This window comes from Passer montanus, unplaced genomic scaffold (assembly GCF_014805655.1).
Source record: "Passer montanus isolate IOZ18808 unplaced genomic scaffold, ASM1480565v1 scaffold85, whole genome shotgun sequence".
NCBI lineage: Eukaryota > Metazoa > Chordata > Aves > Passeriformes > Passeridae > Passer > Passer montanus.
Window position 1 is genome coordinate 1,088,237 of NW_024373812.1, and position 12,537 is coordinate 1,100,773.

The 12,537-nt window shown below is 40.2% G+C and overlaps 1 protein-coding gene across 1 annotated transcript in view; it reads right to left on the minus strand.

Moving 5' to 3' along the window:
• Window positions 1–12,537, minus strand: part of SVEP1 (sushi, von Willebrand factor type A, EGF and pentraxin domain containing 1) — a 118,436-nt gene that overhangs the window by 30,242 nt on the left and 75,657 nt on the right. The window contains exons 29-36 of the mRNA XM_039733256.1: window positions 11,593–11,716; window positions 10,897–11,067; window positions 8,609–8,782; window positions 5,604–5,723; window positions 4,670–4,846; window positions 3,824–3,908; window positions 3,319–3,510; window positions 1,242–1,409 (exon numbers count right to left, since the gene is read on the minus strand). Coding sequence (XP_039589190.1) covers window positions 1,242–1,409; window positions 3,319–3,510; window positions 3,824–3,908; window positions 4,670–4,846; window positions 5,604–5,723; window positions 8,609–8,782; window positions 10,897–11,067; window positions 11,593–11,716 — 1,211 coding nt within the window. The remainder of the gene's footprint in view (window positions 1–1,241; window positions 1,410–3,318; window positions 3,511–3,823; window positions 3,909–4,669; window positions 4,847–5,603; window positions 5,724–8,608; window positions 8,783–10,896; window positions 11,068–11,592; window positions 11,717–12,537) is intronic.

The window sequence follows — 12,537 nt, forward strand, 5'->3', positions numbered from 1 at the left end:
CACTTAAACCCCTGCTGCTTAAATATGCAACAGGAGGTAGTGTACTCACAGTACTTTTGACTGTTTTCTTCATTTTTTTTTTCTCTGTAGTGTGCTCTCACAAAGAGTAAATAAACAATAACTACTGCAAAGTCTACATTGACTTTCCAACTGCAGCCTGTTCAGGTTTTGAAGCAATCTCTGTAAAACCATTTTGTCTTGTTTGCAGGATTTGCTTTCAAAGCCTCATGACTGGACCCCAGAAAAAGAGCCTATTGTGTGCCAATGTTTAAAATGATCCACTGTCACAGGCAGACAGCTGTGACAGTCTGTAAAAGCTACTATCCTACCCCATTTAAAATGCTTGCACAGGAAAGAGAAGCAGCTTTTAAAATCATAATGCAGTCTAGAAAACATCATAAGGATGCTTTGCTTCAATTATGTTTCAAATAACATTGCAAAGCCAATTTATAAGAAAAATGCTAGCTTGTCAATTTACTTTTTACACCAAGAAAAAGCAGAAAATTCTCCAGCCATTTTAGACCTAAACTGGCAAAAGCTCTGCTTACCTGCTCTGCCTTTTAGACAGAACAGTTCCAAGAAATTTTATGGAACTTCTTACAGGCTGTAAAGATTATTGTGTGCAAAGGTTCTTGCAGGATCAGAGTCCAGCATTATACTTTCATGCTTGATGTCATCAAAACTGAGCATCCTCTTTGATGAAAATTTCCCTACATAGATAGAGAAAAATAATTTTTTCTCTACATAGATAGAGAAAAATAAATTACTGGATAGATAAAAATAAATTTAAAATAATGCACCTCAATAAACAAAGAGTCTTAATTTTAAGGAAATAGAATTTACAACACCATAACAGAAAGTTGTTAAACTGCATCAAAAGGATTCTTACACCCTGATGAGACATAAAGAATTTGCTATGATCAGAGCCTTGAATTTAACACAGAAATACTGCTTCTGTAGTAACTACAAGAAAAGGTTTCCAGTTGAATTGTGCTACTGTTCTCCCTGATTCCTCTCTATTCTTCTCTTCCTGAGTTCAGTTCCCCTGAAACTACTTTAGGAGATGTCTCTGTCTCATACTAACCTGACTGCCCACAAAAAAATCTCCATCGCATTTAACTTCCAGAAAGTTAAGACAGAAGTAGTAAACATGAATTAGTGTGGAGTTACAAAGGACTTGTGAAACAGTGCACCAGTTTTACTCAACCTGAACATTAAACCAGTAGTGCTAATCTACATACCCTTCCTTACACGTGTAAGAGACCGTGTTTCCAAAAGTGAAGTTATCTCCTTTGATGACTGCATCTTTGATAGCAGGAGGGGGTCCACAAGACACAATGCTGCATGCCGGTGGTGTGCTGTTCCAGTTCCCTGAAGATGCACAGACAAGTACAGAAGGTCCCTGAAGGCTGAGACACAAAGATCATTGTTAAGGCTGCCATTTCATTCTGGGTGAGGGACGGAGAGTGAAAGAGCTGCTTTGCTTTCTGGCCCCAGTGAAACTAAGGAGTCTTTCTCACTGATGTCAGGAGAGGCCAGAATCTCACACTTTGCTCATGGAAAAACACTCTGATGCTATTAAAAAAAGCTGGTCTTCACATCACCTTGAAGAGCAAGCTGCTGGATTTCTTGTGAAGCCTCAAGGCTCTGTGCAGACACACACAGTTTCTGCTGTAGCTCTGCCCATCTTTGAGCACAAAGAAATACTTCTTTAACCTTAAAAATTTACTTGTACGTCATCAACAACATGCCATTCTTGAGACTTGCAACTAGGCCTCTGCCTGAGACCTGATTCACTTATGGGCTTAAAACACTATCTTCACCCAGGACACTGAGGGAAATGCTCCAGTTCAAGTTTGTTCACAAAAAGGCATTCAGTTCCTTCAGGAGGTAAAGGATATTGCTTGAGTAAATGGCCACACACATTTGAAGTTGATGGTATTTTTTGGTTTCCTTATCTGAGGAAACAGGATTGTTTTAGATGGTGTGACTTGGATGTCTGAACAGAGTGTGAAACACTTCTCTGAGATGCCCTGGGTGAAACCCCTTGTCTCCAGCTGCTATGTCAGCTGTCTGTGATTCCCTGTAGAGCCCACATCATATCTGAGACCCCTACATGGGAGTGTCTGATTCCCTACAATTTGGTGTCAAATGGTATTAGACCCCCATGTGTGGTGACTGAAATAAGTTAATGACAAAGAACACTGACGTGTAATGCTTTTACAAATTTGGCACAGGCCCTTGTCAGGGAAGTAGGGCTTTTCCTACCTGTAGCAATATGTTTAAGACTAAAAACACCCAAAAGGTGCTCGAAGGAAGAGACTGGGTCCAGAAATACTGCATAAGATGGACACTACTTGAGAGGGCTTCCTCTGGAGTGGTATCCACAGGAGAGAGGACCTCTCTCACCAAGCTATGGTAGACAGGTAAAGGTAAAGAATCAAAACTGATGTGATATTTGCTGCCTATATATCCAAAGTCCACAGTCAAAAATCTCATTGCGCTGCCTGCTTTAGTGTGGTACAGATAAACCCACAATGCAAATCTATGACTTAACACTACACCGAAGTGCAGCTGACTTATCCATTTGTACTAACACAAATAAAACATTCACCAAATGAACACACTTCACCTACGTGCCTGCATCTGGATAAGGAAATGATTGCAGCAGGAAAATGTAGAAAAAAAATCATCCCTAAGCAGGTCCATATGGGACCACTCATGTCAGAGTATATCTGCTAGAAGTGCAAGCAGATATGAGGGGAGGCAGAAACCTGCATGTACAGCCACATCCTTGGATATAGCATTAATTAATTGCAGCATGTTAAAAATGTGTTTGCAGTGTAATTGCTTACAAATGTAAAACAGAATGAAACCTTAGAATAAATTACTAGTACAAAGAGTTAAAGGAGTAAATTAGTAACTTCCAGAAAGTCCCTTCACAAAAGGTGCTGGAAAGTAATAGGAAAAATAATATGAAGTACATTTGTAGAGGTATAATGATCTTTAAAGACAAATGAGATCTTTCAGAAATTATGAAAACTATTTTTCTGAATATTCAAAACATTTTTATAAGTTTGATGGTAAAATGAAAGCATTACATACGTATATAGCAAATTTTGAGTGACTTTTCTGAACTGCTCCAGTTCAGGATAAAATACAGAAAGTACCCTCAAGATATAAAGAAGTCTTTTCCAATTCTGCTTTAGTATTTTATCACTTTGAGCAATGATCCCAGCTTTTTTTCTTTCAGATGTAAGTCAGACCTCCTAACAAGCATGCCACCTGCATTTGGGTCAGGCATGTTCATGCATTTACCTGTATCCACTGTCACAAGTGTATGATACAGAGGAAAGGTAGGCTGTGCCACTGAGTGTGTATTTTCCATTGCTGATATCCTGTGGGCTAGGGCACATCACCATTTCACAGGAGGGAGGACCATGATTCCAAATGCCACTAGCAAGGCACAGAATTTCCTTTTCACCCACCAAGTTGTATCCATCATTGCATCTGCATTAGAAGAAAAGAAGCGCTATCAAACACAGAGCCTTTCATGCACAACATAATCAGCCATCCCTTTTTTCTCATCATCCACACCTGCACAAACCATCTTTCTTTTCAGGAAATAGAGAAGTAGTACTGGAGTAAACATTCAGCTCTGCTAATGAACAGCCACTCTATAACCAAATGTCTTCCATTATTTTAATCCCATCTTGCTCCTCTCCTTCATTTCAACCAATCTCTCAATTCAGCCATACTCTTATTTGCTGCCAGATCGTCAATCAGTTATTAATACAGCACTTCAAACATACTGAATTCCTACCTGTACACCACCTTATTATGGTATGTAAAATTTGAGCCAAAAATGGCACTGTTCTCTGGAATAACTGGAGCACCACAGGATATAGCTTTAAAAAGACAGGAATACAAGAGAGGTTGATATAACACAAACAAAAATGAACAGAAAATTAGGATTTGCTTTGTTTTCTCTGAAAAGGTTTGAAGAAGTATAAAGCCCTAGATAACAATGAGTTCTTGACTAATCTGTAACTGACATTTAGGACTCTTTATCTCAAGTCACCTTACTGAGAAACTGAACTAATTGGAAGTAGGTAACTGCTCTACAAACCACATGTTTGGCTATCAAGAGGACTCCATATCTACCTCTCTACATGGACAAAGTAATTGGTTTTTTGCTTAGACAGTCTTTGTCAACTCTTCACTTTACCTGTTGCTTCATCTCATTTGTTCTGGTTTTCTAAAGAAACAGTTTCTGCTATTATACCATGGCTATGTACATGCATCAGCCTGTCCTTCCTGGTTGCTTTTAATCCACTGAGACAGTTAATGGTCTTTAAGTGACTAATTGCCTGAAAATGGAAGGCTGGGTGGAGAAGAATTAGAATTAGAAGAACACTTCTATGCTTGCATTAGGCTGAGTCTATACCTCTGACGCACTGGAGAATCTGTGTAAGAGAGAACCACTACAGACATGACAACTGCGCTTATGTCTTAAGGAAACAAAGACTTCAACACTGACATCCCGATCTGCTAGGACAGGCTTTCATAAGCTGCCATGGTCTCTAAAGGCTCTTCACTATTACTTTGCCCCTCCCATCTGTCTAATGTTAAAGTCACATTTCAGCATGCATTACCCCTAGGAACCAACCTTCACAATGGGGTGTTGGGTGGCTCCACTCTCCGGACTCCATGCAAGTAAGTTTCATTGCTCCTGTCAGCTGGAACCCTTCTTCGCAGGAAAATGTTACTTGACTGCCAACACTGTAAGTATCCCCATGTAAATGGCCATGCTCTGGATTTCCTGGATTATGGCATTTCACGGGTTCTGAGGAGGAAGAGGGAAACTACAAATAATATATTTTTGTGTCAGCTTTTATGAACAAACTACAAGTTCCTTGGGAATTTGCTGAAAGTAGAAGGCAAAGCACATAGAAAACACTAAAGTAGTTTATGTAAGTAATTTACAGAGTTTTCTCTTTTATATGTAAGCGACAGACACTGAAGACTCACGCAAGTAAGCTAATCTTGACGTGGAAGAGCCCTCTGTAACTGAGTTTACATTTCTTGTCAGAAGCAAACACATCTTACAGTAACTTCTCCCTCTGTGAGGGCAAGCCCATTCCAGCATGTCCATCCCTGAACATGGAAACTGCTCAACTACTTTTTATGCTAACCTATGCCACTATCTAGTTATCTTCGTCCAAAGTTACCTTGTTTAATGTTTCCACGGGCAGCACTAGCCCTACTCAGAAGCCTGTGTTAAAACATTTCTTCGCTGCACAGCTCTGCTCTGAGAAGTGAAGCACTGTGGCCTTCCCAGGTCTTGTGTGCCGTGTGCAATAAGGTTTTTGCATGTGTGTATGTCTTGGAGCAGCATCCCAATGACAGCTATATCCTTATGGAGAGGTGAGTTTTCAAGAAACAAAAGGAGACACTTTACTACAGCCCCATCCAGACTAAACCGACCAGGAGATGAAAGCATGCCTGCCCTAGATATCAATTGTTGCCTTGCAACTGGATGGCAGGATACTGGCCTATACGGAATCTTGGAAAGGTTAGCTGGTTGTTTTTCTTTCCCATACCTGCACATTTTTTACCATCTCCTGTGTAAGGAGGGATGCAAGTGCAAACATAGGATCCGTTTGTGTTGAGACAAGACGCGTGCTCATCGCAGTCTGATCCAACAGCGCATTCATCAACATCTGCAAAAAACAAAACAAAACAAACCCACAAACCCCCGTCTCTAGTGTGTTATTTGCACCAAGCATTTGCTTTAAATTTCTGTCTTACTATCAAGAGGAATTACTTTAAATAGTATAATTAAAAATCACTTACTGCAATCACATTTTTCATCCATCGGTAAAAACACTTAATATTTAAACAAATGTTTATAACTCACTGTAAAGTTTTATCATAATTTTAATTATAATTTACTCAACAGTATTGCACAACATGAGAAAATCAGAGATAAATGTTACTAACTTTCAGTCACTAATTCCACATAAAGTATCTGGTTTCCAAACTGCAACAGAACAGATATTGTAATTTTTGTATTACTAGTCTGCACAGACACTCTGAGGAAGGATTTTTGCATTCAACTATTGCTTGGGAAATCCTGTCTATCTCAACCTTCCTACTTCATAAGACAGGAAAACTTAGTCAAGAGGGGAAATACTCTGAAAATATTAGATCCCCATCTCTGATGAAGATAATGAGACTAGGCCCAAAGAGAGCCTGCAGTTGCCATAAAAGCTAAAAACAATTTAAAATATATTAGTTATTGTAATTAACTATTTACATGATAGTAGCACCTAAAAATCCTAATTGGTAATTTATGATCCATGTAGTTTAGTACTATGCAGAAAAAAAAAACATCCGTCACTCCAAAAGAAAATCTTTTAATCTTTACAGTAAGGAAATGTCCTCGGTATGAAAACAGAGTCAAATTGTAAAGAGTCAATTTCAAAGTATCTAATTGAAAAGTGCTGGCATCAGGGATAATTCTCAGGGATTATTCTCTCTCTATAAAAATGCTTGTTTCAGACTGTGAGAGGGAGGCAGAACAATTCTTAATTTAAATGCCCTGCTACAGGACCCCTGTTGATCTCGCTATGCCATGCAGGTACACAGTTTCAGTTCTTTGTCCATTTCAAGTAAAAAAATCACTGGTTAAAAAGGCAAGAAAATTTACTGGATTGGAGGGTTTATTATTCACTGCTGGATGAGTCTGATAACCATGGAAGGACCACAACACACTGAAAAGAAAAGGAGTTTCTTTCTGATATGCAGCATGACAGCTGCACTTTAATACCAGGATAGTTGCCGATCACACAAGTACCAGGAGAATGCAAAGTGCTACCACAGCAGGACTGGGATGACTGCTTCTTCTGTAATGTCATGTTAGGCAAGAGACTTCCAATGGGGTGCAACTACACTGTGAATCAGACTCTAACAGAACAAAAGGAATGCTTCAGGGCATAGGTGTACCAGGTTTTGTCAGCACCTCCCTGAAGCATGAGTCAGAAAGGCAAATGGCAGGTCAGGGTGCCAAATCCACTCTTGTTTTCATTTTCCCATAACGCTGCTTTAAGAGAGACAAGGCAAGCTGGAAGGTGGGGCGCAGGCTTTTTCCTTCTGAACATTGTGACTCCTATAGCATGGAAGTTGAACTATTTGGACAGCCTTGACGTACCTGTGATGATGTTTGTAGATTCTGAAGAAGTGCTGCTGGACAGGATGCTATGAAACTAGATGGATCCTACTTCAAAGTGAATTTTGGCAGAGCTAAAAGACTTTGGGCATTTCATTTGCTTGTCTTGACTGAAAAATATATGTGCTATACCTACAAAGAATTAGAAGTCAAACGCAAATCTTGCCAGTTTTTTACTGTGCAACTCCCATTGGAGGCATGGCTAAGATCCAGCACAACCAGATGCAGCAATCCAAGTACAGCTAGCTAGTGGATTGCAGCAGGGGTATGCTGGAGACGTGGCCCTGCAAGACCAGTGACACCTAGTCCTCTGTACACAGCACAATGCCAGCCTGTCATACCTTTCAGCTTGTGCCACTGCACTGTATGAACTGTGTAACAAGTGCAGTCCCAGCCCTCTCAGTGCCGCAGCTGCTTGCTAGCAGGCATGTCTGACTCACCAAAAAACCCCCACAATGGAAAAAAAGGCTCAGAGAACACTGGCAGAGCTGATCTGCCCATTAAGTTAGGGACTAAGGAGACAGCAAGGTGGCCTTTCACTTAGGTAAACGTCAATTAAGAGTTGAGTGGATCAACTGGCAGTGTAAATGCTTCTCTTGAGCTCATTAAAGAGTGTGAAATTCTTCCTGAGTTAGCCAGACCAGCATAGAGGAGTGGAAATGAATAGATGGTCAACATGAGGTATGAATGTCAGACAACCACCAGTGGGCTTGAGCTGGCCTTAACCCACACATTTAATCCCAGCTACTGGGGATGTGCAAGGTCATGATGGTGAACATATTACAGAGCTTGATAATGGGAAACACACTGGAATTACGCCTAAACTATGTATTACAATTGCTGTATATAGTTAAGTAACTTGAATTTGTTTCTGTTGTGCTATGCAGTACATTTTGTATCACTTGGCTTGATTGGAAATCTTGTGCAGCATCTACTGTCTTCAGGTCAGTAAATCTGATATTAAATACTACAATGTCCATGTGTGAAATATCTAAAAGAACCTGGTCAGAGAGCATGGGACACTGACAGCATGCTGGAGAACAACAAAATGCACAGGTCAGAAGCACAGAATGCAAGGACTGCAGAACATGGAAGGAGAAAGGCTGGGAGTGCAATGCAGGCCTACATAATATTATATATGTTTGATAAATGCAGGATGTGGGGCATAAAGAGGATGGACAGAAAAAGGTGACAGAATGTAGTTTTGGTTTCACATAAGGCTGAGCATGTTATTTCAGAAAAGTGAATATTTTGGATTATGACTCTGGGACTGTGGTTAGCCTCCACAATTTCAGAATGAATGTCTGCTCAAACCTAAGGGCACAGGAGAAGTGTGAGATTGTCAGTGCATGCAGCCAGAGGTATGGCACATCTTACCAAGGCATGATGGTGAAATGCTGTTCCAGCTTCCATTGTCCAGGCAGAGCATCCTGGAGTCACCCAACAAATAATAGCCACTGTTACAATGATAGGTAATAGTACTGCCTGCAAAGAAGTCCTCAGCTGAATAATATCCATTTTCTAAAGTTGGAGGCACTCCACAGCTGATTCCTGCACAATGGGTAAACAGAGGGCACAGGCATTAGCAGAGCAAATACAGATCATCTTCAGAATAATTCCACATGAGAGCCATTACCACATGTTTTTCTCTGCAGCTGCACAATTCCATTAGCAAGAGGGCCCAGTCCTTTTCTGAAGTAGCTAATAAATTCCAGGTCTAGTGGAGGGTCTTGTTTTCTGGGCATTTCTCAATATGAGTCTTAGCAGGACTTTCCAGCTCCTGCTAAGAAAATTTTGCTAGCTGTTGAGTAGACATCTGTGGCTGAGATCTGAGCAGATGCCCTTCAGTTACAGAACACTTCTGATAAGAAATAATCCTTGGTGAGTTATAAAGAAAAAGAAAAACTGAGTTTGCCTTGTTGTTACTTCCCTTTGCTGAAAATCAAGCTCAGGACTGCTGTGCTTAAACACTGCAAAAGTAGCCAACAGAGACTGCTGAGAGTTACAGTCCTGGCCTGAGATGAGGAAGTGCATGAATGACAGAGAGATTGGAGCTGACATCACATACAAAACTGGGCATCCCTTAGATTGACTATAGTAAATAACCCCATCTGATCCCAGTTGTGCCAGCAAGGCACAGGATGTGAAAGCATCCCTGTATCTGCCCACCAGAGTTTTTATTTATTCTAGCAGAGTTGCTTCTGTGCAACTTTATCTTTACCTCCATCACAAAGGCTTGAACTTATTCCAACAGCTACACAGTTCATCTTTGTAGCTACACAGGTTATAGCATGTCCTAGTCCCATAGCTGTGTGCAAAGATCACACAACAAGAATTTAAAGCCTAGAGTTATGGCAGTTATGGAAGCCAAGTACTTTCTGTGAAGGAATAGAGCAGGAGAGCTTGTAACAAAGACAGGCTCTCAGGCATCTGTGGTTTTGAGGGTATTTAGCACCAAGAAGAGGAAAAGGATCCTGATGGGATCAGGACAGTGATTACACTGAGCTTGATTCAGTAAGTACTTATTCAGGCCTACACCATTAGTATAAACCTGTAGTTCATTATGCAGAAAAGAGGTATCTTCAAGTAACTTTCATTCATCAGGTCCTCGTGGAGCAGGTGCCTTGAAAGTAAAGGCCAGTGGCCAAGTCTAGCATTCACCCACTCAGCCTGTTTATGGCAGGTCAGCCCTGCTCTGTCTCAGTTCTGACCTCAGCAGGTAAAACTGCTTGGCCCAATGCAGAGAAATCAGAAACACTAACAGGATTCTGGTGGTTGTCACAGATCACACACCAAGAAAGAGCAAAGCTGTCTCTGCCAGTGAGCTTTCCTTCTGCCCAGCAGGACTTGTTTTTGGGTAAATCCTCATGGGCATGCTGTTTACATGGAAGCTGAGACTTTTGCTACAAGTAACTGAATAAAGAGGAAGACATTAAAATTCAGATCAAACTATTTTAAAGGCCTTTTTAACAAATTTTATTATTTCCTGCAAACTACATATGAATTCTAGGATTACGCAATATCTACTTCTGGAGCTATTTACTATTCTGCTGAAAGGAAGAATGTAATCAGCTCCAACACAAGCAACTGCAGTCATATGTGCAGTCACAACAGAGGACCACCAAAGGAAAGGAGAAAGCAGCAGCAGGGAACATACAACCAAAAGAAACTTGGCAGCCTGAATACATACAGCTCAGTTTCTTTGAGGAAATCCTGTAAATCTTGGAGCACTTCCAAGTCCTAACACAAATATATGCTGCCTATAAAGAAATTAGGTTATAACTTACTCAAGTCAAGGCTTCTACCTCAAACCAGACATTCTCAGCGGCATATAAAAATCACAGAGATATTTTAGCATTTCCTGTGCATCTTCCACACTCCTAATAACACTAGGGAGGAAAGTTCCAGATTGCTAATCCAAATAGACTAATTTCTCCAACAGTCATGGATGTTAGAAACTGAATGAAAAACATGTAAGAACATGGTTATGATACAGCTTCTGCTCAGCAACACATGAGTTTAGTTTTAAGCATAGATGTAATATGCTGTAACATGGATGGATTAAAGTGCATGATAGCTACAAAAAACCCCAGGCCATGAATAGTGATAAGATCCAAATAAACACCACAGTTTCCTAATCCTGCCAGCTCACTGAGACAACTCACTTTCACATCGGGGAAAAGGCCGTGTCCACTGTCCCATGTTAAGGCAGTGTTGAACAGAGTTTCCCACTATCTGGAATCCTGGGTCACAGGAAAGGCTCACTTTTGACCCTGGCTTTAAATCAGCAGAAGAGGCCCGCAGATGTGGTATGGATCCTTGCAAAGATGGACAATCTGTGAACAGAATATATGCACTCAGTAAAAGGTACAAATATGTGTTGAAATGAATAAACTGGTTATGTGATTGTTTGATCCTGTAGAAGTTTACCCAGGAAAAAGCTTTCAGAAATGTTATGATGCTACATCCCACTTGGGTCTAGAGGGTTTTGAAAATCACCTACATATAAAATCAGAAAAGGAAGCTACAGAAAAAAAGCAAGGAGGCAGCAAGTATTTTAATACCGTACAATGATTATTAGAATAAAAGGCAGGACTTTTTTTCCTGATCCACTACCATCTGCACTCTTTTCCCATCTCAATTCAGGAAGCAATAAATTTTTGTCAGAGATTTCAATGAACTTTTGTTATAAAACCCTGGAATTTGAAGAATGAAGGACTGCATGTTCTAAGTGTCATATTATCAAAATAATTTATTCAAGGTTAGTAGAGCAAAGGCTGCAAGTTAGCTAGATGACCCCATAAAAGAGTCTTATAGTGCTGCTCAAAAAAAAAAAGGGTTCTAGGAAGTAAAATTCTAACCAGCACAAAATATACTCTTGTAATCTATCTTCACTCTTCCAACAACTCCTGGCAGGAAATCTGGCCAGGCTAGTACATTTCCTTTTTGCAGTTCTTCTGGACAGGATGTAGCCAGAGATTCTACCTATGGATTTAAAACAGTTGGTTAGGTGATGTTTAAGGACAGTGTAGGAAAAGAATATTAAAAAAAAAAAAAAATCCCTTCATGCACGTATGCAACACTAGAACAGATCCTTGAGGGAGTAATGCTCATCTTTTCCAGCACAAGAGGTTCCTGGCTGAAGTACTTATTATACTGTTCTTATAAGCCATCTAGATATGGACAGTTCGTGCTGAGTCACTACCTGAAGGACTACTTGACATACAAACAAGGTATTGAACACAGTTCTTGAGACACAATTTCATTTGTTAGTGTATAAGAGGAACACATCTACGTCACAGAAAAAGAGAGTAATGAGGCTGCAACCTGAAGAGAATACTTATCTATTTGCAGAAAATGTCAAATAGGAGCCAAAAGGAACTTAATGTTCAAGATCTGTATTCTGAAAACTGCTAGCACAGCACCACATATGAGGGACATAAACACAAAAAGGAGAAGCTTAACAAGGCAATTAGTTGTTTCCAGAACACAAGTTTTGTAAACTGAATTAACTAGACTCTCTAAAACACTGTAGGCAAGGCCCAACCAAAGCGGGAGAGGGACATAAGTAATGGAGTATAGAAACAGGAACTATACGGGCCAGCTAAGCACTGGAGGAACAAAGGAACACACTATTAGCTCAACAGCAGGTTAGTATCTTGAGAGAAGACCTGGTCATATGCCTCTGATGGAAAAGTTTTCTCAGATGGGTGATGGCCTTCTGTCAAGTTTCCAGTAGATAAATTCAACCACCAAGAATAATATTCTACAGTGTCTATCCTTGTCAGAAGGAAAGGTACATCATG